The sequence below is a fragment of the Fusarium musae genome, chromosome 9 (assembly GCF_019915245.1).
Source record: "Fusarium musae strain F31 chromosome 9, whole genome shotgun sequence".
In the NCBI taxonomy this organism is placed as follows: Eukaryota; Fungi; Ascomycota; class Sordariomycetes; order Hypocreales; family Nectriaceae; genus Fusarium; species Fusarium musae.
Window position 1 is genome coordinate 832,429 of NC_058395.1, and position 25,916 is coordinate 858,344.

A 25,916-nucleotide genomic window follows, 5' to 3' on the forward strand; every position below is an offset into this window, starting at 1 on the left:
TGTCGTTCCTTCCTCAACTGACGACGTTCAGATGGCTCTTTCCCTCACAGGCTGTTCCTTCCCACCCTCACTGCTCCTTCCACAAAATTCCAATTACATTAAGACCTGGAGTACCTTAGGTAGGTACCTTACGCCATGTCTTCCGTCCAAGTTCTGTCGTTCTTTTGTCCTCACCACCATCACCATCATCATCATCATCATCACCATCAACATGCCTGCTCGCCTGCCCGACGTTTCCGGTCTTCTTGCCCTCCTGGATAGGATCCGGACCACCAAGTGGTCCGGCCTTCCAGGAGGGTTTGCGACTGAAGAAGAGATTGCCTTCGCCGAGAAGGACTCCCCCATCAAGGGGGAGCGTATTGCCCCTGGTCCTTGGCCAGACTTCTCCCCTCCCTCCTCCTCCTCCTCCTCTCCTCCTTCTCCCACTCTTCCTCCCCTCCTTCCCAGCGCCTTGGGAAGCGCAAGAGGTGGCTCCGCCTCTTCTCCTCCTCTTCCTCTTCATAGAGGGTGTGTCGGCGTGTCGGTGTTGTTTTGTGTTTTTTGGGGGCCTCCTTTTTTGTTTTTTGGAGCGAAGATTTGGTGTCTTGGGCTTCGCCTCTCCTTTAATTGCTCCCCGGGGAGCTGTTTCGCAATCCCTTCGCCAAAGACGACTCCTTGAGCATGAAGAACGAAAAGACTCCCAGATATCGCCAGAAACTTCTTTCAGGGGCCTTCTCTCAGTCCTTCAGTAAGTTGATCTTGTTTGCGGATGGTGTAAGTCATCAGAATGTAGCTGACACTCTCTTCAGGATAGCTACTACCCAGCTAGACGAAAAAGCCATTGCTTTCCTATGATCTGTCTTTATTGGGACAAGGTTAATACCCGAATGCTAAGCAAACGGCCCTAGCTAACCTCCAATAGTTTATTCATGATCGAGAAATACTGCGAGATCCAACAAAACCACCCGCGTGCTGCTTCTCAATTCGGATGCCTAGCGTCAGCGTTATGCCATATATACCTTTCGAGTCACGGCTTCACTCCTCCCTCACTACATCTTTACTTTCTCTCTTACTGCTTCTGAATCCGCCGTAGGAGTCGCGTCACCATTGTGGTGGTCAATCTGGGGTAGCAGGTTTCGCCTCTCCTCTAATGGCCGCCATCTCTCACCCCGACACAGACTTCAGGCAGGAGGCTTCGCCTCTCCTTCAAAGATCCTTCTACTCTCACACTACCCATCTGTTATTTGGGACGCAGTTGGCTACATAACAAAGAATGGGAACTCGGCAGCTGCAAAGCATCATTAAGACACAACGTTTTTGAACTGTTCATGTTCTTTCAGTATCAATGGTTCGTTTAACCCAACACTCCATGGACTCTGACTTACTGAGATATAAGTTTCAATGTTAGAGTAAACGCCTGCCTCAGCTTGGCTCCTTCTTAAGTCAGAATGAGTACAGCCTCGCGAGCGTGTGGGGACAACTTCGAGCCCAATGATTTTCTTGCGAGGAGCAAGTTGTGGGAGCCAAGGAACCAACTATAGACAAAGTGGACTTTTATTTTGCTGGCCTACGCAGATATTCTTGAGATGGTGATGATAGAATGGAATAGTTGGCGCATGGATGATGTAACATTCTTACACCGAAGATACCTATACACAGAGTTACAATTGAAGCTTGGATGCAATCATTGGAGAAATTCTGGATGCGGATTGATTTAATCGAAAGATCGTCTGTTTAATGAATATCTTATCTGCTTGATCTAAGTGCTGGGCAGTGGCCCACCCGCTCTCTGTCCGCTATCCATAACGAATGTGGCACATTTTGCAGTCCTTGTGGTCACAATGGAGGCAGTCATGAGTTGTTTCTGAATACAAGACAGTGTTTCATGAGCCTGGTGTCTGCTAATGTTTAATGGGCGACTTGCAAAGGACTGAAAGGGGAACTGCAATATATCACGAACCTCATATGAGTGCAAATTATTACGTCGACTGTCACAATCAGTCATATCCCGCGTGACGCAATTGGTTAGCGTGTCAGACTTTTATTAATATTTGAAATCTGAAAGTTAGGGGTTCGAGTCCCCTCGCAGGAGATTTTTTGGATTTTTCTGATATTTTTGCCTTATGCTCCTTATCAAGGAGAATCGATTGCAATATTTTTCATATCGATCCGATGCGTTTTCATAGAGTTACAAGGATATCAAGTTTGAAGGACATATAGAGTGTGTGGGGCAACGATGGGCGCTGGATCCACTTATTATTTCAGGCCACGTGACAGCGTGTTCAGCACTCTGAGGCGCAAGAGACTGTAGATAAATAAGTTCCATAAAGATTTAATTTACTTAATCTGACATTCTTAAAGACTGGGAGTAGCAGATAGGGCAGTTGGCGTATTGATAAGTATCAGTTTCCTCCTTGCTAATAAACTTCCGTGGAGTTATCAATTGAGGTTCTGAGACGCTTTCGGCAAACGCCTGGAAAATTACCAGTGTGTAACTTATATCACTTGATCAAGGGGAGATATTGCCTAGAATATTGTCGCTCATGTTGCATTCACGAGGACATATTCAAGGCATCCGCAGTGCAATGCCGAACCGGCTCTCTGTTTCGGCGCCGGCGATCCACTTCGCGTCTTGTGCCGTGCCGAACCCGGCACAAAAGATCGATTTAAGATATCAAGAGCTCATTTCGTAAAATCAGTCGTGTTATAGACGGTTCCTGGAGAGCTCGGGCATTTCGCGTATGCTTGGCATAGGCCTTGGGGGGAAAATAGAAGGGAGCCAACTGGTGATATCACGACCAAAACAGCCCGGAGCTGGTTTCTAGCGTCAACCAACAGCCAAAAAATTCCAGAACAAACAAAGTGTAAAAAGGGAAATGCTTCATAGCAGCTACTGGTTTCGATCCAGTGACCTCCGGGTTATGAGCCCGGCTTGGATATGTTAGTACTCTGTTGTTGAGTCACACTGTGGAGAAGAAACATACCGCGCTTCCACTGCGCCAAGCTGCTTTGCTTGAGCTTTGTTGGTGAAAGGCTCCGTTTAGGATCAGTACATGTAGGTTTGTATCCACGTGAACCCAGTCACAAGAACAAACACAGCACGTCTCTGTGCCAGACTTTGTTATTTTTTGGGTTATTATCCCGTATGTCATGTCGCTAGCAGACTGTCAAACGTTCTGTCTGTCTCTACATCGTGATCGACATTGCATGGATGATCTCTTGCCTTGAAGTTCCCATCCACAGCATCCTTCGACGACGACGACGACGACGACGACGACTGTGTAACTCGATCACCAATTCCCCAAAATGATTCTATTTGACTTGTAACTCTGTTGTCACATTTTGTTTTTGAAGTCTTGAACCTACTATCACTCAAGTTTGGCACCTCACGCTTTGGATGGTTAACGGCGCACTGCGAATGCCATTCACCACGATCTCCTTTACGTTCTATCCGAGTCGTGTATTCCTTCAGACCTTCTCATCAACCTTTGGGCTTCCCTTTGCTCATATCGTAACCTCTATCGTCGCCGGCGGCTTCTTATCTCGCTCCCACCACTAACCGTTGGTCCTCAATGGTTGATTGGCATCAACCAGTCCAAACGCACAACCAAAAGCGTCTTCTCCCACACAATACTCCGAACTGGTTTTCCTTTTCACCAAATACTTATTCTCCCATATACACCGCCTGTAGTTCATCGCCAGAGTTCATTGTCGCCGAGGCTGTCCCCCTACTGAGCCACGCCTTATGGCTGTTATGACTCACAAACAAAACCGTAATTCTGCCACCTTGCCGCCCATCCAGAAAAGAAACACTTTAGAGTGACTAAATCCCTTTTTACCTCTTTCATCTGCCACTGATACATGACTTTACAGATAATTGTCCTGTTGTGTTCAAGATGCTCCCGCCTCGCTAACATTCCCTGACCTTGGCAACTGTCACTCGGTCAGTACATCACCATTTCTCATTAAAGCCTATTATCAAGATGGCCGTGGATAATTTAATCTCAATTCATTCCTCCGGGGGTATTATCTTCCTCGTCGGCGTAGCTTTGGCCCTCCATCATCTTGACAAGAATTTCGTGAGATTCAAGAGGCTATCAGACTTCTGACTTCTAGCTAGCATACTAGGATCAACTCACAGAGTCCCACTAAGTTTATAATAAGTTTACCTAAGGCTTTTGAGCCCTTAGGATAGAGATCCTAAGTTTCTTGATCATCGTAGAGGAGCATTATGCAGTCAGTAGCTCCGGGTACGTGATCACTACAAGCGAGTAGCTAACATGCAAGGTCATCACTACGGAGTAAGCTCCAGTCTATTAAGGTTTAGTCTACATCTGCCTTTCCATCCGTTCCTTCGCGCACAGTGTCCCATATCATACGTATCAAGGACTGAGATACGACCGAGACTTGCTCCTGAGATCGAGGGTGCTCCGTTGTGGGGAGCGGCATCAAGTGGTGCTTCAGCTACTTTATTCCCACAACATCTTGATGTATAAAGTCTATGCTGATGAGGATGTCACGTCGGAATGGACAGCTGTCGATCCCAATTCTGGATTCAGTTATCGGCACAATGCATGAGTTTCAGAAGTATAAGCACTGCCATTCACCCAGGATAGCAAGTTATTGTTTAGTTGTGCGGTCAGGCAATACAGAGACTTGACTCAGGCGAACGACGCAAAGATGTTCTTCAAGATTCTATTAATTCATATATCTCGCTGACATGCTTCCCTCCCTATCTATTCATATGTATCCCGCCAGAGCAAAGATCCTCAATTGCTTGCTGGCCTCACACAAGGGTATCTGCCTATCCCGGTATAGTAATCCACGCATAAAACCGCCCGAAAGATGCAATATTGAACAGAGAGAAAACAAACACATGCTGCAGTTGAACAGATCTGTGCCCTATGCAGCGTTCCATGACTTTGGTTTCCCGTCTCATCTCAATCCATCCTTCTTCAACACCGTGGTATCTCAAAGCAAACAAATGACTTAACAATGACACTCAAGAAAAAGACGATAAAAGGAAATAGGTATGTGGTTGTCCTGGTATATCCATGACAGACAAAAAGGAAATGCGCAACAAGAGAAAGTTCGTCAGATAGTGGAGGATGGGTATCCTGTCGTTATGTTCCTCGTCCTCCTCTTCAGGGGTGATTATTAGTACAGATATATGGTAATGCAGAGTTTGAGAAAGAGAATAAATGAAATCATGATGCTCAAAGAATGCTTTTTCGTTCCGAGATTTTAAAAACGCCTTATAGTCTCATGTCCCCATCATCCAAGTAAAATGTCGTGGGTGAGCCGAACTGTTGCTGTTGGGCCTGGGGCATGAAGCCAGGGTTGGATGTGTACCCTTGTTGGGGGTGGCCCATTCGCATTGGCAGTTCGTAGCCTGCTGGCATAGACGTGGGAATCATGTCGGCATACATAGCTGGCACAGGAGGGACAGCCTCGTGCTCGGAAGCAGGACTTCCATACACGCTTGTCTTCTTCTTGGGACGCAGGTTCTCAAGGCTTAGTCGCTTGCCCCAAGATCCAGGTCGCTTCGAAGGAATGGGTGTAGCAGGACGAGGAGCTATAGGTTGTTGGGGAGGCATGTAGACGTTAGACATGACAGTGTCTTGTTGAGGGAAGTGCTGTTGCATGCCAGTCATGTCCCATTGCTGCTGAGGAAGCTCTTGACCAGGCAAGATGTAGGTCATGGAAGCATCAGCAAAGGTGTTCATCTGGTCAGGAGCAAACTTGGGTGCATCCACTGGCCAGACATGCTCGTTAGGAATGGGGAACGGTGTTCCAGGATGAGGGCCAGCAGTGAGATCATCGTGAACCATAGGCTCAGGAAGACCATCCATTGGTGTTGTGGGTCGAGTCTCCTGCTTGATGCGTCGGGCAGGGAACGAAGGTGCTTCCGGTGTTTGAGGAGCTTGCTTCGTTACAGTGACCATGGGTGTGTTGGTCTCACTGGTCTCGGCCGTCGTGGATTGAGCACCATCAGCATGGCCAACAGTGTCCATCAAGCACTGAGATCGGAAGGGCAGAGAGAACTGCAGGTCAATCTCGCTTGGTGGCGGTGTAGTAGGGCTAGTGAAAGGCGATGTGCCCAGGATGAAAGCAAGACGCACGAGTGTTGAGATGTCCTCACCGAGATGACGGGCCTCGAGCATACGCTTGAGATCACCGGAGGAGCGAGGGCGCCATGTGAGTTGCGTTCTCTTTTCCTTGGGCCAGATGCAAGTCTTGAAGACAGACTTGACCTTGGACTGACGCATGAGATTGTGCACTTGAACCTTGTACTCCCAGTTGTTCACATCAAAGCCATCCTCAAAGTGCTTAGCGATATGCTCAAAGTACTTGTCGCGGCTGGCTGAAGCCTGGTCGTTGGATGAAGCCTCAAAGACACGGTCCTTGCAGCTGGCGAATCCACAACCAAAGACAACCTGAGGGCACAGCTCTGTCTTTGCAGTGCTATTAGGGAGAGCGTCCATGCGGTGAGTCTCTTTGGCGTGAGTGCTGTAGGCTCGCTCAGTAGCGAAAGAGAGATGGCAGCCCTTGGTCTTGCAAAGCCAAGTCACATCAGCGCCGTGGAAATTGTAAAGATGCTTCTTGAAATCACTTTTCCTGCCGAAACCAACGGGGTTGTTGTCGAGGAAGCACATGGGGCACTGATACTTCTTAGAGGTTGGTGTGACATGCCGGGGCGACGGGTGAGAGGTGACATCGCATGAAGGGATGGGTGACTGCATGAGATTGGGCGAGTCGAGCCATGTGCGATCGGTTACTTTACCGATCTCACCGTCGTGAATCGAGGGAACGTCGCCTGCGTTATCCTGCCATGTTGATTGGGTTCGAATCGAGGCCGCATCGGATCGTGCATGAGAAGCCTCAGAACTGCTCCATGCTAGTGAGGGAGCGCTGGTGTTGCTGAGGAGTGTCGATGCTGAAAAGGTAGAGGCTCGGGCTGTTAATTGTTAGCAGGGCTTACATTGAATTGTGTTGTGTGGCGGAAATCACTCACATCCAGCACCCAGACCGCTCAGAGCGCATACGAGACTTGAGACGCCGTAGCGTCGGGTAAGCCCCAAGAGGATCTGCTGGTCCTCTTCGGACAGAGGCCTCACTTGGTCCTCTTGAACTGGAAATGGAAACATGTTCATGTTGTGATTGAAGAGTGCTTGAGGCTCGGTCGACGATGCGATAACGCGCACTCAGCGCTTGAGTGACTCAGCAACAGTGACACGAACAAAAGAGCAACGGCTTGTGTCGAGGTCGATGTCAGCAATAGAAAACAGTCGCCGACGATGTGACTATCATCAAGTTTGAGTCGGCGAAGTCGAGTCGACAGTCGAATCTTTGAGGCGTCGTGAAGGCCTGGCGATACCAAGGAGCGTCGGTGAGTTGAGTTAACGTCCGGCGATAGTAGATCAGCAAACACGGTTCGAGTCGTGTGAGTGAGTGCGAAACGAGGGGAAATCGACAGCCCGCGACGATTGGTGTTTGGTAGTTTAGTCGTTGAGTCGTAAACTGAGAGCGCTGTGGAATTTGATGCGATAGTTGCAAGTCTGTGGGTATGTATGTATGTGATTAAAGCAGACAAGAGCAGAGCAGATCAATTAATGTAAGAGTGAAGAATAGACGAGACACGACGAGACACGCAAGGGTCCTTGTTTGAGGATGGGGGAGGCAGACATAAAAAGTATGGGTAGGCCAGGTAATAGAGAGGGTCAAGTCAGTCAGTGTCAGTCAATGTCAGTCAGACAGAAGAGGGAGAGTAGAGCAGATGAAGAGTAGGCAGGCAGTAGATAGATAGTAGGGCAGGGGACAGAGAGAGACTAGAGACTAGAGACTACAGTAGAGACTAGAGAGAGGCAGAGACAGAGGCAGGACAGAAGAGGGAAAGTCCTTCTAGAAGCTTTCTTCGAATCCCTGGACTTGGGTGAGACATTATAACGGGCTTGCCGGAGTGATCGCTCACTGTCGACCCACGCTCGACTTATCCATGTCCTGGCTAGTCTGAGGGCTAGTGACTCCGTCAGCCAGGGGGTCCCCTGTTCATCACCGAGGCCGTTTCAGGAACGTCATTCGCTCAGAGAAACTCTGTTTTTTGCAGGAGACGGAGAATCAAGTGACGTGCCTGTCGATGATGTACTTTTTGGGGAGTTTCACATGAGATGGGATCAACAGGGACCCAGATATCTCCTTTGACATGATACGCAATATACATTGTATGCTTTACACTCAACTATACTCCCAACAGTGGCTTTTAAACCATTCAGGCGTGCCTTACTAAATCCTCGATAGCCCGATTAACTTGGCCCTCGCTCTTTTTGGGTGTGCTAAAGTGACCACTGCCCTAGACTAGTACTGTATAGTAAGGTCTGTTCTCTTCTGTTATGGTCAGGCTGGGTAGCAACGGACGGGGCTACCAAGTCGAGTCCGACTGAATTGCGACACCCTGACCAAAGGATGATGGATCCCATTAAAAAAATTCGACTGGAGCTACCGATAAACTCATCTCATCTCATCTCGACAGTTTAAAGTGTCTGCTGTGCTGTCTGCGTCTGGCTGTGCTGTGCTGTGCTGTACCCAAAAATAATTAGGGACTGCGCCAGCAAATTACGTTACCTTGGTATTACATTACGTAGACGGGCATGACACGACCTGCTGAAACAGTTCTGCCGTCTTTCTAGAAGACGCTGCATGCAAGAGAGATTACATGGCATTTGCTTTTCAGCGCGATACAACACTGAAGGCATACAAACCTGCAGACATATACGAAGTATTAATTAATGGAGGGTTGATGATTTCATTCATGGTGGGCTCCTTTTTCTTGTCTTGTGTCCTGTGCTTTGAGGTCAGTGAGTTCATCACATCGACAACCTGATGAACCCTGCTCTTCCTCGCTTCGGGTTCGTTTGTTTCTCGAGTCCGTCAAGAGAGAGTCCAAGTGCCGTTCAAAACCGTTGACATCTTGAGCAGACGATGACCAGAAGTTGTACGTAACCGAATCAAGCCCAACTCGAGCAACTTGATCACGCACAAAGTTTAGTTTTGGTTTCGTTAGTCAGAACAACTCTATCGCTACCAATCCCCTAATTAACGAGCACACATACATAAAACGTGGCTTCCGAGTATCGGTCACCCTCTCCACTCGACTTCTTCAGAAGAAGAAGACCAAGATAGAGCCAAGACCCCGTAATAGTCAAGTGCATCAGCAATAACGCGGGCCAGCAGACGACCCTGTTTCAGCGGGAAATGAAGATGGGCCAATCTCTGGCTTCTGCTGTGAAAGACGGCGTCTGAATGGCCTGCCGAGACTTTACGGTGCGGAGTCTGGAGGGTTGCGTCTTGATCGTATTGGCCTGAGCATGGGGGAGTCATGACACGAGCCTGGTCAGTGTCTAAGCCACTTTGGAGAGGTGAGCCCCCCCCTGTAGATGGGATTTTGGTAACACTCAGCGAAAGAGAGAGAAAAGTTGCAGAGGAAGAAAAAAGAGGTCAAAACATTTGATCAGTGTGGATGCTGGTGTGAAGTGAGGTGAGTGAGTGGTGACACCCAATGCTCGCCCAGCTACGGTGAGAGTCCTTGGCAAGATGACTACTTATTAACTTCTATTCACTTTCAACCCCCATCTCATGATAATGACGATGATTGTCTGCACAACCAACGATGGTGCTGCTGCTGCTGCTGCTGCCTCGTTCCCAGTAGACTAGATTGAAGAACCCGCCCAAGAGTCGACAGCAACGCCATTTCCGTAAAACAACAACTTCAAAGAAAAAGAAAGAAGGCCCCAAAAACTTCAATGCGACAAGTCACTTCACTGAAGACGTTTGTGCCGTATCTCGCTGATTAGGGTTTTTTGTTTGCATTTGCTTTGTTTCATCTCACGTTCTGACCGCTTCCCTGTGGCGTTTGCTTTTTCTTCTCGAAAAATTCTGGACCTTTTTTTCTGATTCAACGCGACACGAGTGGCATCCATCAGTGGGTTGAAATTACAATGCGTTGCTTGATGGAGGGACGGATATAGTACTCTTTGGGTAGCTCACTCATGCAACCGATGCGTTTTGGGCACCATGATCAGCACTGTAGATCCTGAGCCATAGCCATCCACCATCCAATGCTTGCTTGTGCTTTTTTGCTTGCTCTCACGGTTGCCTCGTGATGGTATACCCTTGTAAGTTAAAGGCAGAAAGGCTGGGGTAACAGAGAGATGATGTGCTGCATTGCATTGATGAATCGCCCACCAACAACAATTCAATCAGTCAAGTCAGTCAATCAATCCATATTGTGGTGACATGCCTACTGCAGAACGTGACAGGCCTCTCTTCTCCTTCTGTTCCTGTCGTTTGTGAGGCATCCTATCCTCTATCGGGAACCCTTGCCATCAACCCAAGTCTTCCGATTTGCCCGTGCTGGTGCATCACTAACCAAGTCATCATGTAACTCATTTACCCTGGGACCTGAAAAGACAGGACTTGTCGCTTGTTCAGCTCATATCCCCGCAGCCACTAGAGTCGAGACCACTCTAATACCACGCCACGATGGAACGTTATGACTTATGGAGCAAGATTCACTCGTGGAGCATAGCCTCACGAAGCCTTCGTCAATGATGCTGAATGATGATGAATCAGTCACGCTCACGATCAACATCAAACTCGAGCAAGACTCAAGTGGAGTGAAGACGTGAAACCTTCTGTAACGCTCTCCCACGTGGTCCACCCGCCCTGTAGATCTTTGTCTAGACCTGGAGACACAACCTTAACTTACAGAGGGAACAAGTTTGTCCGTCCGTCCGTTGGCTGCTCTCCGTGTCAAGCAATCAAGCCGACTCGAGGACAGCCAAGTCCACCAGTTCTTATCACGGCATCGCAGCCATTCCCCTTCTTGGTCCGCACTCCACGTGGAGGTTATGCAGGTCCCCTATCTCCAGCATCCCCAAGAGTTTCACTTGACCTCCAACCTACATACTCCGTACAGCCTATTCTATTGTCCAGAGAACCCCTGTCAGGGATAACCCTCTCAAGCCTCTTCTTCCCTTGCCATTGAGCTCAAGGAAACAACGCCAAAAGCTGACATCTATTTTTGCCTGCCTCTAACTCGCTCTTGTTCTCGGACGTCAAGCCACAAACTCATGTAAACACATTCTGTGACATTTCGACATGCACTGTAATCAAGAATTGACAAGCAGCCATGAACCTTCTCTGCCGCGGCATCATCTATTCTGGGTTTATCGGGAGAGCCTGCCGCAAGCCCCAGAGCACCCCCAGGTCCTTATCTCGACCTCGCGGGATCCTTGTCGTCCAGAGGGTTTAGGCCTCGTCCGCGAAGCTGGTTTCCGTCCGCGCTTTTGACTGTGCTTCAGCCTTCCTGTATATGCCGCTCGCTATTTTTCATCCCAAAGAGCGGCACTGATCACTTGGTGACTCTGCTTCTTGATCATCAACAGGACGAAATAAGCCGCCATGAAACATTTTTAGAAAAGAGCTAGGTGATTCTCGCGGAATCATGGAGGTTTTACTTTGTTAGTTGGTGAGATGTTTTATGCGATGAATGCAATATCACCTCATTTCAGACACACGTCAAACCGCGAGTTCGGTACCTAGATCCAAGCAAAGATCCGAATCTCGATATTCGTCTTCACAGTTTATCAGATGGAGAGAGAATCTTTCCGCGTAAACTCTATATCCTCGTACAAAGGACTCGTAGTACATGATTCCATGCCAACGGCTGCTACCCTGTACAACGTCGTTTGTCTGGGAGAACTCTGTACAGTTGCATTTGCCCTTGACATAAACTCTCTTGGCAGATCGTATGGCCAAAACAAGACATTCCATGCACTCGTATCTACAAGGAATGTCACTGACGATACAGTCGCTCACGGCAGTTGCGGTTGTGACCCTAGCGTCAACACCATGTAACGCATATCTTCATCCATCACTTCCGCTGACAAGTCGATAGAGGGATACTCTATACGTGAACCTCGGATAACGCCGTACCTTGTAAACTCTATTGCATTTTGTTTCTACCTTGATCTGGGTTGTCCCTTGTTTCAGTGTTGTTTTGTCAGAAGTGTAATATCGTGATCGACATCTTGCGTAAACTCAGAAGCTTGGAGCAGATATCCGTAGCTCCGAGACCGACCGGCTACCTCGATTACCACAGGGACATATCACTGCCTTAGACTCAGAGGAACGTGCAGTGGGGACCTCACGGATCCGACATTGGCGTACTATGCTTGACTGAACGTGTATGATCCTGACTACAACGGTATCAAAGCATCACGATGATACACATGGGCACAGAGCTTATGGGTCACAGTAATCACATACACAGCTGTAACCTGGGAAATAATGCTATTAACTCAAGCAGGGGGTATCAAATCCAATACACTTAGATGTGTAACCTATCAACCATACCAAACAAACTCCCATACCTTTAACACACTCAAACACAATCCTGGCTTTTGAGCAATAGCAAACATGACCATGAAATACTTCCAAAGTACTCCCATCCATAAATAACCACAAGAAAATTGGTGCTAGGGGACACACCTGTCTGCTGTTTCACCGACAGATATATAGACAAAGAAGAAGAATAGGGACAGTTTGCAAGATCAATATGAAGTAGGCTTCACACGTCTGCTTTGTTATGTGTATGTTGAGTCAAACCCAAACTGTACGTGTGGGTTCATAGGGTCTGTGGATGTAATACATGCTCCATCAGCAGCGGTTGTAATACCTTGAGGTCCATATGGACCTGAGAAGCTTGGACTTGACATGAATGTAGAGTCCATCATATCAGTATCCGGCATGTCAATGTCCTGCTCTGGAACATTGCCAGCAATAGACTGGAAACTCCGCAAGTCCTCGGCAATAATGCCTCCACTAGCTTGCTGCATCATTGCAAATTGCTGCTGTTGCCGGGGATCATACATGGGTGCTGAAGCCATGTTGTACTGGAAATGGTGCGGCATAGCTCCAGGAGTTGCCGAACTAACAGGCATAGTGTGGCGCGGAGCCGGAGCGGATCGGCCAGAACGAAGAGGCCCGGGTCTATGGGCATAGGCGCGGCGCTGAGCCATGTATGCCATATTGGGATTTGTGGTTCCACGAGAGATGCGGAATTGGTGCTGGTCCGTACTTGGAGACGGGCCTGAGGGTGGCAGAGGAGGTGCCCGAGACTTGTGTCCCATAATGACCTGGCGGCATTGATCCTTGAGAGGGTTGATGAAATCTTCGCGATACTCCTTGATCGACGAGGGTTCCGTACCAAGGGCAATGGCATACTGAACAAGAAGTTGCAGGTCACCGAGATGTCTTGTTTCAAGGCGTTTCCTGAGAATGCCACTGGATTGAGGGTGCCATTGCAACTGACTTCGTTCGTCTTCACCCCACGAAGTACCCTGCCAGGCACGCACCAGACCAGATTGTCGAAGGAGGTTTCGTATCCTTGCAGAATAAGTCCACTCTCCGCTGTTGGAGCCTTCATCGAAATGCTTGACAACATGGGCCACAAATTCCTTAAAAATCGTATCGGCCTCGTCATCGTTGGGAGATTCAAAAACTTGAGAGCAGTTCTCAAAACCACAAGCAAAAACAGTTTGAGGACATAGGTTGACCTTGGCTTCATCAAGGGCCATGCGCGAACCACCGTGAGCTTGTTTTAAATGGGTTTTGTATGCCGTCTGCCAGTCAAAAACCATGTCGCAACCTTTTTGTCGACAGAACCATTGGGCGTTGGTATTGTGGAAATCCTCAATGTGCCTCTTCAAGTCGTTTTTACGGGTACATGTCTTCTGAATGCCTTCTTCCCTGCAAAAGCCACATGTAAAAGAGCCCTTTTGCTTGGGCGCTGGTGTTGACGATTCATTGGATGCGGGCGATGTTTCCTCCTCGTGGGTGATGGAAGGGCGAGCAGCCTGTTTGCGACCAAGGAGCTTGGCAGTGCGGGCGGATACGTTGGAGATGATGCTGCCTCGAGTCGATGAGTTGTCGGATGAAAAAGTTCGTATGCTAGCTTTATCGAAGATGCTTGGGGTTTCTTCAGATTTTACCGAAGAAAATGTACTTGAAGTAACTACAGATGCTCCATCGTTGACTGGAAGACACGATGTTAGCGGCGACAGTGAAAAGTCAAATTAATTACTCACTGGAAATGGAAGACGAATTAGCCTCCTCGTTTATCAATTGAGCAATGCCATCACGACCATAGCGTTGCATCAAATGGCGGATCAGCTGCCGATCAAGAGAAGTATCCTGATTAGACATTTGAGAATGCTGCGAAGCCTGCGAAGCCTGCGACACGCTATCGGCGTCGGACCACGAGTCCGGAGCCATGATGATTGTGATGATGGGAGAGCAAAGTCAAATCAGGGCTGAAGAGAAGAACTCGCTCCGATAGAATGGATAGTGGAGTCCAGCGACTCAAACCCCCAAAGTTGGTGGATCTGGGCTGGTATGGGGCTGTCTGGGTCAGGGCTCCCACAGTGAAGATGGAAGCCGATAACGACAGCAACAGAGTGCAGTGAAAGGGCAGAAATGAAAAAGGAACGAGAAGGAATCGGAGCCAGCGGGTATATTGTGGGAATTGGAGACCACAAGAGAATGAGGCAACCAAAAAGAATGACAGATTGTTGAAGCTGCTTCGCGAATGAAAAGCCGTTCCAGGGCACAGCAGGGATCAACTGATAGCGGGTGGGATAGCGGTATGCGTACGAGATACAGTTGCTCTGGGGTAAGAGTAACAGGAAAGATATGAGCGGGGACAGTTGGAGCCAAGACTGAGGAGATGGTCTGTCTGTCTGAAACTGAAGGGGGCGGCAAGTGGTTACTATTATACTGAAGCACTTTGAGTATCCAAAAGGACAGGGCAGGCAACGATGAGATTAGAGGTGAAGGAGAGGAAGAAGAGATGAAATACTTGTAAAGATGAGGAAAAACCCGCTCGCAGTGACGATCGAAGGAGGGGAACTCAAGTAATGAATGAACAAGAGGCATGGCATGGATGATGGATGGCACCGCCTGGCCCTAAACCCGACTTGGCCCTTGATGTTGGAGAATTACGACAACCCAATAGAATCCAGCCCAAGAAGAAGGTAGGTAGCCCAGCATGCCATGCCTTGCCTTGACAAGACATGAGTTTAGGGTGCGTGCATGCATGCTATACTCTGCTCTGCCGCTGGTAATTATTGACCGAGTACTGCAACTACCCGTAGATCAATCCTAAGCGACCAATATAATACCTATCCTCGGAATAGCTTCAATCAAGGACGACCCTTGAAACTCAGGGACTAGCCTCGCTCGGCACTCATAGCCGTGGAGATCCAGAACGAGGCAAGGGAAGATTGTTCGGATAGATGAACCAAGCCAATATACATACATAGATACCGGCAAAAGACCACAGGAGTTGCAACTCTGTGGAGTGTGCATGGGCTGTGATCAGAACCTTATGCATCGCTGGGACACAGGGATGTTTCAACGGCGGCATCATATTGCAACTACCTAGCAGATGACGAGAACGACGACAGCGGCAATGACAGCTAACGAACGTTGGCCTCCACTGCCTAGCCAGTCCAGAACATGATCTACCAGTCTACCTACCTACAGCACAACTCGCCGACTCGACTCGAGGAGATCGTCATGCGGCATGAGCTGATGATACCTGGCTAGTATGGTTCAGAGTGATATCGACTCAGACTCGGTCTAAGAATATTCACCGCTGCTACTCCGTAGACATCAATCACATCACATCAATCACGACAAGCATCCCTTCCCTTTACCAGCCTCAACACCAGAAACATATCTAATTATCCCACTCGCTCGCCTGCCCAGGCTCTCAATCATAAACGTTGCCGAAATGATCATCTTGACTGGCCAATTTACGTCTCGACGTTGCGACTCGACACTTGGTGCTCCACCAAAAACGACATGGAGAAACCGTGGAAACTGATCCGGATCCACGCCGCGCCGCCCCGGACATGCAACGGCGACTGCACTTTTAGGTGAAAGTATCTCGTGATGGGATCGTCCTTGGCCTGGAGACGAGGAGACATGGTGAGATTCTTGCAGTAGCCCCAGCCTTGGTTGGAAGCATAGACCAACGCTTGGGTCTGCGCTGTGTGTTGGTGGTTGAAGTGGACAGGTCAAGTTGTGCAGTCCTTGAAATAGAATAAGAACACTAATTTGCAATTAATGCCATGAGGCCTAAGATCTTATCTCAGACATCGTGTTGCAGCACAGTAAGAAATGAAGCCATGTTGACCTGTAAGAATGAAATTCGTCGTCTCACAAAGTTCTTGAAGGTGCCCAGGAACGGCGATTATCAACACCCTGGTTGAAGCCGTGTAACCAATAATAGTTTGGGCATTCAGCCAGTCAGCATCACTTCGGGCCATTAATCACAACAACTCCAAATTCTCAGATAAGCCAAGCCAAGCCATCGAGGAGATCAAATAGAAACCGCCACAAACACCACATTTCTCAATAAATTATGCCATTCCCCTTGCATTATTCTCACGCACAAAAGCTTGAAAGCTTGAAACGAAGCCCGAAAAGTGACGTGAGGCTTCTCATTAGACAATAACAATTGTCTGGAATTCCAGTCCTCCCACGTTTGCCCTTACTACAGCCAGGATCATGTTTCTGATTCGTCCGCCTCAATTTAATCCAGCTCTCCGCCCCCAGAATCCAACTCTTTTGGCTTAATTACCCCCATTAAAGAAGCTAGACTGGGATTGTATGACTGGAAGCGCTGACACATCAGAAGATATGATTGTCCAGATCCTCGCTACCCTTGCTCACTCTCAAACATCTTTCGGCCTGCTTCCGTGACCGCTGTGCTGGGCTTCAACAGTCCCAGGCCTGCATTAATTAATCTCGTTGCTCTCCGGAAAACATCGACCCGGGGAGTCGGGTACCAAGAAGCAAGGATCACGATGGCATCAATGATGTTCTCGCTCGTATCCAGAACCATAGACTCGAAGCGACCCTGTCGATCTTGATTTTCCCAAAGCTCTCTGAGTATAACCATCCATGCCATTCTATTCTGCAACGTCCCAAGTCCCAATAATTAGAGGAAACTCTAAATACTGTCCCTAAACCTCTTCGCCACTACCACGCCGTCACTCTTCATCTTTCTAGACGCCTAAAAACAGACCACCCCTGACCGGAAATTTAGCTTGTCCTCTTCCGTCCAACAATGCCTCTCTCTCTCTTGTCACCGCAAGCCGTGCATTCCGGAAGCGCAATATGCTTCATCCCCTCAAGGTTTCGTTGTCATCTCGGCATTTGCGTGTGATCGTGCCCGGCAGTTCAAAGCGTGACATCGCACTCCTTCTCTCCCTTGCCTTGCCTTGTCGGCTTGTCCAGCATATTCGGAGCCTCACACAAATTCCTCGAATAGGGTAATACTCCCACAAACGGATAATAATTGCTCAAGGACCCAGGCCAGGACCCAGGCCAGAACGACGCGTCACATCGTTGATCTGCTCGTACAAGGACTGACCAAGCTATCGGGCCTCAGGTGGGATATATGCCCAAACGGCCCCCAAGTGACATTCAATCTCAACATTCTGCAAAATTCTCTGAAACCCTTGACCATGTGTATGATCAACCGGACCTTTGCTGCCGCTCACTTTATGCTTTTTGTTCCTCGATGCACTACTTACTCCTGATATGCTTATACATATTTATCCGTATTAAGATTACACCTTAAGGCTTCACGCCCTCCTTGACATAGTAGATGGCACTTCCGGTGGCCGGCCGGCTCACCATAACGGCTCCCTTCTTCTGGTCCTCCGTCAAGTTCTTCTTGGAGAAATACTCCCGCTCCAGGGCCTGTGTCACAGCCTCGACCTTATCCGCCGGCACCATGTGCACACTGCAACCTCCCCAACCAGCACCGGTCACACGGGCTCCGTAAGATCCTTCCCGAAGGGAAATAGCACAGATCTCGTCAAGCTCAGGACAGCTGCACTCGTACAGATCTCGACATGATACTTGGGTTTCGTTCAGCAGCGAACCGAGTTCTTTGTTAAACTTGGTTGTGTCGGTAGCGCCTGTGTGGACAGGGTTCTCGAGCAGCTTCATGAAACGGAGAACTCGGTGTGCCTCCTTGAACACATGCAGAGCTCGCTGCTGAAGCTTGAAGCGCTCGGCACGTACTGGGAGCTTGGACATGAAACGCTTCTCAAGATCCTCGACCGTGATGTTTAGAACCTTGGCTACCTCCTCCCGTGTGTATCCCTCCTCCTGTGTCAGGGTCTTCTCAGTGATCTCGATCAACTTCTCTAGCTCCTCCTCCTTGGTCAGGGTCTTGGCAGCGGAGTAATCTGAGCCGCTCTGGTGGTAAAAGAAAGTTTCATGGAAACCTCCGAGACTGACGCCCAGGGGGCCCGCATCCTCGGGGAGTTGTGTGCCGGGTGGATTCAGAACCGCGTTGAGGTAGGATGCAGCGATGCTACACTCTACTACGCGAAGGTTGTAGTGGATGGGGCCTGTGACCTGCTTGTTTGATGTGACAAAGGACTGCACGATAACGAATGTGATTTCGGGATTCGTGGGAGGGAAGTGAACTGGCTTAGCCTTGAGGCTTGGACTGAATGACACGAAGGTAGCGGCACCCTTCTCGGAGAAGACAGAGGCAGCTTGATCCATGCTGTTGGGACATTGTTAGTGAGATTATGATCGTTGTTGACGAAGGTCAATGTCACATACCCTCCCGAGTTAACTCCTACCGCACGCTCGTTCACGATGGCAAGCTCAGTCAGCTCAGTCTTGTCCACCGTTTTCTCACCATTGGCCAACATGATAGCTAGTGAACTCGTGCTGACCACAGCAGCACTCGAGCTAAGTCCTCCACCAACAGGTACAGTGCCATCCATAAGCAAATTCATGCTGCATGGTTTGAAATCCTTTCCATACTTGTTCCTCAACAGGTCCAGCACACCCCTTAGGCCGCTCTTGAAGTAGTTGGTCCATTCTAGCTTGGTCGCGTCGATCGAAACGTCCCCATCAAAGGGGACCTCAAAGTCAGCGGCCTCAAACTTGTCATCCTCAACGTTGGCGATGCGGATGCGAAAGGACTTGGCGTCTTGGGCGGCGGGTGTAGCGGAAACGGCGAGAAGGGTGTCGGCAGTAATGGCCATGGGCAGCACCGAATAGAGAGAGTAGTCAATGTGCTCTCCAATAATGTTAACTCGTCCAGGGGAGCGAGCGACAAAAGAAGCCGCATGTCCGTAGGTAGACTCAAACTTGCTGAGAAGGCTATTCCATCGTGGACCTTGCTCAGCGAGCGCTGCAGCAGGATAGATGTCGCTCAAGGCGTTGGCAACGGGCACGGTGCCAGTCATGGTGAGGATATATGATACGGTATATCTTTGCGATTGGCTCTCTTGCTATAGAAGCGACAATTACGAGTTTTTGTATTCGTCGCAAGCTTTATCGCGTGAGAAGCTGTCGTTGCAAGGTTGCTAAATGCCCCGCTATTGCCCCTCGGGGGATCGTGGACCAGCTTTTGATGATATGACGTAGATTTCTACTGTCGCAACTGCGTTTCTGTATTTTTGGTATTGGAGTTGTCGCAAAGGTCGTGCGCCTTATATAAGAAAGACTTTGTGATCATAAAATGAGTCAAAAACCTGTGTTTAACGACAGTCTGAGCTGAAAATTCTCATTAAACACTTTGACATCCTCGCTTCGACCCCTCAACAACCCCCGAATATATCCCCACCTATCGGCGTCCAGCATGAGAGCTTCCCCAGAACGTGTAGCGCAATTGATCGTGTGGTCAAGTTCTCGGCGCTTTAGCGAGCACCGTAAGGGCTAAGTTGCTAGACGGAGTGGTCCTGCTGTGGGGTTGGCGTTTCTCTTTGCGCAGAGATAGGTGCGGTTGTTAAACGGTCGGTCCGTTATAATAGCTCATCTCATGGATGTTGCTTAGACTAAAGAGCTCATCATGCCGATGCCCGGGGTCGTTTTGAGACACAAGAACTCATGATACGAACAAAAGTCCGAAGTATTACGACACAAAATCATGATATCTCGAAGCAGCCAAAGTCCAGGGTATCAGTCAAATCAATTCCTTCATGTCACACCATACAACGACTTTACGTTACATGCGAATGCAAACAATGATGCCAGGCGGGTACGGTCATGATCATGACCAGTTGTTTGGACATTTATTTGCAAAACATTCACTGACAGCTGACAGCCAGTGCCCAGACAATCTGAGCCTGTGACCTGCGAACTCCAGCAGGATTCTATTCTTTCCATCATGAGTTCGCTTGTCCACCCTGTAAACACGCCTGAGCATCCCCGGAGCTTCACTTTAGCAAGTCGTCGGCGGTTCCTACATAAGAGGTGACGCGAGAGAAGGCCTCAAGATGAGTTACCCAACCCAACAGCTACAGCCCTTCACGCTGTACATGGCAATCTCCGTTCCCGAGACGCCACCTCATACCATTGCTCATATCTACGACGTCGACTCAAGCAATATTGGGATTGTACATCTTCTTCAAGGCCCAGAGGGGACCTCACAACATGTTGTAGGCTCCGAGAAGTTCGAATGGGGAATCTACTGGCACCGCGAGCTTGGTGATGGGACATGGTACAACTTCCGCTTCACCCCTCCTGAAATGTACAAAGGACCACCAGGGCTGTACCAGCCTTGGATCTACAGCCAGGTCACTGTGAAGCAGTCGCCACGCCTTCATCACCACGTCGTCGGACTCTTACGAATCATACGCGTCCCCGATACCATCGGCTCTGGTATCACGGCTTACCTCGACTGGATGGCTCCTTTGATTGCCTCTAAGGCGACGCGCGATGACCTTTGGGCAATGTCTGTTTGCCTGCGAACGCGACAATACGTGGCTAGGGAGCGAAAGTCGGAGGACAGGGGAGTAGAGAGGTTTGATGCCACTCTCTTTACCGTGGAGGCGACGCAGTTTGCCTATCGTGAGGTGTAGTACGCCTTGGCTGGACAGCTGCCGCGACCTATCTATGTCCCGAACACCGGAGTCGTGAAGGGTCACTGAGAAGCGAAGATGCTTCGAGACCTGGAAGAATTTCGAGCTCTCAAGAGCCACGTCGATAGTAAGTTGAAGAAAATACTCGTCAAAGGAGCACATCTGACCGGGTACCAGTCGTTCTTCAACCACCACCACGTGGCCAATTTATAAGAGGACATGCACGGATCGAAAGGAGAAGGTCCTGAATGAGAACGCGCGTTGGCCAACAATAGCTAGGAGGAATTACAAGGGACGAGAGAGATCATGAGATGACGCGAGTAACCGAGGCTGTCTCGAATCTAGTCGCCCCTCTATCACCCACTGTCTGCCCATTTTGTCTGCCTGTTCAGCCCTTAAACGAGAAAGCGGGTTCGGTGCGAAAAATGGCAGCACAATAGACTGTTAATGATTCGTTGAAACGGTCGTTTTTGGTCGCTTTCATAGAAAACCAGAAAATAAATACAGGCCTTTTTTTTTTGTCGTCCGTGATTCATCATGAGCCGCGGATCACCGGTGAGAAAAAGCAGGGAATACTGCCACGTGATTATCCCCGAGCCAACGACCACTGGCATCTTCATTCCTTCACGCCTCGACCAAAGCAAAGAAGAAGAAGAAATCAACGAGGAGAACTAACTTTAGTCTTTATTATTCTCGACGAGATAACTATAGTCAAGATGGGACATCATAATCTTCGTTTCGACGGCGATCCTCACTCGCTGGATGGAGTTTGGAGTCCCCCAACTAGCAGGGCCAAGTACGACGTCACCCTAACTGTCAACGATATCGATGGTTCACTGACTCGATGATTGTAGCTTTTGTGAGGAAGATTATGCTGTGACTTTTTACCTTGCCGAATTCATCAATGCCTTGACAAACGTTACGTACGGTAAGTTCTTGTGTCACGCCGCAAGATCCGGATCCTTGGCCACAGCTGACCTTTTGTAGTCTACTTGGCTCTTCGGTCCATGTATGGCTCGCGTAGTCGCAGTCGTGGACTGTTTGATCCGAAGTGGGATTTTATGTCTGTCTCGCTCTTGGTTCTTGGCTTTGGTTCATTTCTCTTTCATGCAACTCTTCGCCAGACGTTGGAGTTTGTCGATGAACTGTCAATGCTGTTGCTGTCTTGGTCGATGCTGCGTTCGCTCGTCATCCTACGACAGTCTCCTCAAAACATCCGCTACATCTCGATCGTCCTGGCAATTTTCTTCATTTCCTTCTCGGTATTCTACGTCAGATCTGCCAAGATCATTTATCAGGTCATCGGCTTCTGGGTTTCGCTCATCGTCATCGGCGTGCGTGTTCGCTACCTATTCCACTGGGCCAAGCCAACATTTTCCGAAGAGAATGTACGCGATTGGTCCATTCGAGTATGGACTGCAACGTTCACCTGCCTGTTTGGATATTTCATCTGGAACCTCGATCTTGAATTCTGCGCTGAGTTGAGGAACTTTCGACAGCGCATTGGACTGCCCTGGGCTTGGCTTCTTGAGTTCCACGGCTGGTGGCATATTTTGACAGCTCTTGGTGCGAGCCAATTCATGAATGTGGTGAGAGAGGTTCGCGAGGAAGTGAGTCGGGAAAAGAAAGAATGATTGGATAAGCAAAGGCGCATGGCGTTGGACAGGGCTGTAAGCCTCAGGGAGCAGGAAAACGTTGGATCTTGTTATAGTTAAGGTATCAAAATAAACTCAGCAAAAGGTATCCCAAACTTGTGCGAAATTACCCAGGTCTTTCTATCACTTGGGCCAAAGGTCCTAGGTTTTGCCTCCCCTGGTCTGGTATATTTTTATGAGGCTCGGGCAACCTCTGCACGTTCAAGGATCAGAGAGCTATTGAGCTAATATGGATTGCAATTGCTGGCCGCTTACTCCGTACGTGAGAAATGCTTACAGCCGTGATACGAGCTGTCGTTTCTTATTTCACACCCGGTGGCATCGAGATGAGCAGGTATCAACATCTTCAAATGATAATCCATCTTGCGTTGACAAGGATCAGATCTTGAGCAAGAATGCGCAGGATAATGATACAATATCTTGGATTTGTGTAACTGAGGCGAATATCAGACATTCAGACGTCACTGTTGGACCCTGAGACAGTTACCCCTCCATACCCCGCTGACCTGGGACGCCCTAAGCCTAAGGTATACAGACAGATATACAGCGCAAGGAGAAGAGCGAAAATGTCTGGCATGATGAAGATAGTCAATGAATTGAATAAACAGATGTAAGAACCGACGTTCAATAGAGCCTGAGAGGTGCTTAATTTGAGTTGAGATCTACAAATTTGGCTGAGGCCAGGCACTCATGGATTGAACTTCTACACATGTTTCTTCAGGCCCCAGACTTGGTCAATAATCAACGAACAACTTAGACTATAATACCCAATCGTTAATGATATAGAAGCGCAGTTCTCCATCGGAACTCGGTGAATTCCATTCCATTGATCTTCCGTCGTAGGAAAGGAAAGGAAACATTAGACTGCACCAATCATCAAGTGCCATGATCCTGACTCCCCACGTCATTCGACGCCTCCTAGCGAGGTGCACCAAGTACCTTAGTTACACTCAGTTGGGAAGATCTGCCGATGAGAATGGCCAAGCTTGGGAAATCGAGCCATTGGGGAGCCGTTTCAGGCGGCCAAAGGGAAACTCAGGTTGGTGTGAAACTGCGCGAACCACTGATTTTGACCCACCGTGACTCTGACTGACTGTCAGTGAATCAGCCTGCCCTTCTCCCTCTGCCGTCTTTTAAAAGAACCTCCCCTCTTATCCGCCCGCTATTTTCCTTCTCCTCAATCAACTCTCCACATCTCAACTTTACATCACAAACTCACAAACACACACAATCTTCAACACCAACCTCCAAAACAACAATCATCATGTCTGGCTGTGGATGCGCTTCTTCTGGCTCTTGCGGCTGCGGCTCTAGCTGCACCTGCGCCGGCTGCCCTGTAAGTTCTCCCTGGTCTGGTGCATGTCTCAACGGCCCCAGGACTAACGTATACCAATCAAGCACAAATAAACTATTCTTCAACGCCTTCGACGGGAACCCTGATGAATGAGACACGGGGAATGGGGACTCGGATGGTGGCCAACGATGGATCCACTCATTACTTCTTGTCGGCACTAAAGTGCAAGTCTCAGAACTAAATGACGATCACAAATTGCAGCCTGAAGTCTTGACGTTGATATATTATGCTTGTATTGTGAATGTGCTATCCCAGACATCAGCTGGTGGTCTGTTTCCAACTGGACCAGCAGATCTATCTCTACCAACGATTGCCTGACGATGGAAAGAATGCTAGAACCGGACTCAAAGCCATACTCTGCCAGTCCTCTTCTGTTGTAAACTCAGCCTCGGATTCCCCTCCTTCATCCATATATACACCCGCCATTGATTCCACCTCTTGAATATCCTGGACAGGCCACCTTGACTGGTGACGCTGTCCTCTTTCATATGCTATCAACATAGCCTCTCGTATCAACCTCGCACCATACAGCATCGCAGCTATGACTGACATGGCAAAGCTTGCCTGTGCGATTTGGCAATACCCTTGATTGCGGTCCCAAGCCGCAGAACACCCTCTGGTTAGGTACCAAGGATGTGGGCTTGGGTGTTCAGGATCGGTAAAGTCGCTCGACGTTTGGCCCGCAATGCTCACTGCCCAGAGCGCGAGAAGAATCGCATCGTAGATGTTATTCACGTAGCGGGGGAGGTATCGAAGATGTGACATGGCGGTGCGAGCGAAGAAGACGACCAACCCAAGAATGGCGATGGCGAGGTTCGAGGTGTAGAGTCTGGAGATGTCCAATATCAGTACCTTTCCTATCAACGTGCTTTAGTGTCAAGATGTTGATATCGTACCTTTGACTCCAAATCAGAGGCACTTCAGGTGGCTCCTGATGGTTGGCGTAATAGTAGATCCGCTTGTTAGGGTTGGAGTTCCATCCTTGTTCGCCACCGTTCTCCCATAGCCGTGATCTGAATTCCACTGGATACATGAGACCAAAGAGAGTCACTGACGTGGTCGAAATGGCCAGCTCTGCGAGGATCAGTGCGAATGGTGTCTTGTACGTAGGCGCCATGGTTGCGAGTTCTGGCGACACCACTCCTCAAACATCGAGAGAGGCGGGGAGCATTCTTTAAATGGGCTTGGTTCGGCGTTCAAGGTGCATTACGAGTAATAAGGTGACAATCAGTGGACAGGCTGTGTTGTTTTTCGGTCAAAAGCCCGCTTCATAACCTTGCGCTTTCCTGGTGTCGAAACTTGCTCATACTGCCGCATTGAAGGATGACATTGGCACTTGAAATATTGTACAACACAACATATGGATTAATACTATATTTGCTTGATAAGTAGCATCTGCTCACAGTAGATGGGCTACATGATACTCCGTTGGTACAGTGGATGCTGTCATGAGGGTGAATGTTAAAGTGCGCCACGATGTTTCTCCACGAACTTAATATGCGTTTCTACCGACTCATCGGATATCCCTAGCTCCCGTTGAAGGTCCAGGAACTCGGAAATTAAAAAGGTTAATGACGGTAGGGGTATTAGATAAAGCTCCTTGCATGATCAAGTGTCGGCCTGCAAATTGTTCAAGTGTACTATGTTCCACAAAGGGTGTTCTATTATCTGTTGTGGTACACCAGCAAACCTGGACCCAGGTGTGAGCTATAAGTGAGTCAGAGAAGATCTTTTGTCAACATGGCGTCCATCTGAACAAACGAGAGTGTGCCACACTGAAGGCTGTCGCTCCCAACCACCTAGAGATGCATGCTGCTGATAACAAGCATGACGAGTACTGCTACAAGACTAGCAGTGAGTACTGGACATGATCGCATTGTCCCAAGCTAATCGACTTATCAGGCTGGAGACCTGAAAAAGCTGATATCAGGCATATCCGTTCAACGAGGGCTCGAGTGGCGTTCA

The 25,916-nt window shown here is 48.9% G+C and overlaps 6 protein-coding genes and 2 non-coding genes across 8 annotated transcripts; 3 read left to right on the forward strand and 5 right to left on the reverse strand.

The window, feature by feature from the left end:
* The first annotated feature begins 1,985 nt into the window (after nucleotides 1-1,985).
* Nucleotides 1,986-2,071, forward strand: J7337_011537. Its single transcript has one exon. It is a non-coding gene; the product is annotated as a tRNA-Lys (tRNA).
* A 792-nt stretch (nucleotides 2,072-2,863) lies between these two features.
* J7337_011538 lies at nucleotides 2,864-2,988 on the reverse strand. The gene has a single exon. It is a non-coding gene; the product is annotated as a tRNA-Met (tRNA).
* Nucleotides 2,989-5,234: 2,246 nt separating this feature from the next.
* On the reverse strand, nucleotides 5,235-7,133 carry J7337_011539 (uncharacterized protein; the record flags this gene model as incomplete). Its single annotated transcript, XM_044829078.1, has 2 exons — nucleotides 5,235-6,937; nucleotides 6,995-7,133. The coding sequence occupies 2 exons, from the start codon at nucleotides 7,131-7,133 to the stop codon at nucleotides 5,235-5,237; spliced, it is 1,842 nt and encodes a 613-aa protein (XP_044675753.1).
* A 5,490-nt stretch (nucleotides 7,134-12,623) lies between these two features.
* On the reverse strand, nucleotides 12,624-14,313 carry J7337_011540 (uncharacterized protein; the record flags this gene model as incomplete). The annotated part of the gene is made up of 2 exons (XM_044829079.1): nucleotides 12,624-14,074; nucleotides 14,127-14,313. The coding sequence occupies 2 exons, from the start codon at nucleotides 14,311-14,313 to the stop codon at nucleotides 12,624-12,626; spliced, it is 1,638 nt and encodes a 545-aa protein (XP_044675754.1).
* Nucleotides 14,314-17,685: 3,372 nt separating this feature from the next.
* On the reverse strand, nucleotides 17,686-19,325 carry J7337_011541 (uncharacterized protein; the record flags this gene model as incomplete). The annotated part of the gene is made up of 2 exons (XM_044829080.1): nucleotides 17,686-18,631; nucleotides 18,691-19,325. 2 exons carry the CDS (start codon nucleotides 19,323-19,325, stop codon nucleotides 17,686-17,688), a joined length of 1,581 nt encoding a protein of 526 aa, XP_044675755.1.
* A 1,032-nt stretch (nucleotides 19,326-20,357) lies between these two features.
* J7337_011542 (uncharacterized protein) lies at nucleotides 20,358-20,942 on the forward strand (the record flags this gene model as incomplete). The annotated part of the gene is made up of 1 exon (XM_044829081.1): nucleotides 20,358-20,942. One exon carries the CDS (start codon nucleotides 20,358-20,360, stop codon nucleotides 20,940-20,942), a length of 585 nt encoding a protein of 194 aa, XP_044675756.1.
* Nucleotides 20,943-21,658: 716 nt separating this feature from the next.
* J7337_011543 (uncharacterized protein) lies at nucleotides 21,659-22,576 on the forward strand (the record flags this gene model as incomplete). Its single annotated transcript, XM_044829082.1, has 3 exons — nucleotides 21,659-21,738; nucleotides 21,797-21,870; nucleotides 21,930-22,576. The coding sequence occupies 3 exons, from the start codon at nucleotides 21,659-21,661 to the stop codon at nucleotides 22,574-22,576; spliced, it is 801 nt and encodes a 266-aa protein (XP_044675757.1).
* Nucleotides 22,577-24,251: 1,675 nt separating this feature from the next.
* Nucleotides 24,252-25,068, reverse strand: J7337_011544 (uncharacterized protein; the record flags this gene model as incomplete). Its single annotated transcript, XM_044829083.1, has 2 exons — nucleotides 24,252-24,780; nucleotides 24,848-25,068. 2 exons carry the CDS (start codon nucleotides 25,066-25,068, stop codon nucleotides 24,252-24,254), a joined length of 750 nt encoding a protein of 249 aa, XP_044675758.1.
* Between the last annotated feature and the right edge of the window lie 848 nt (nucleotides 25,069-25,916).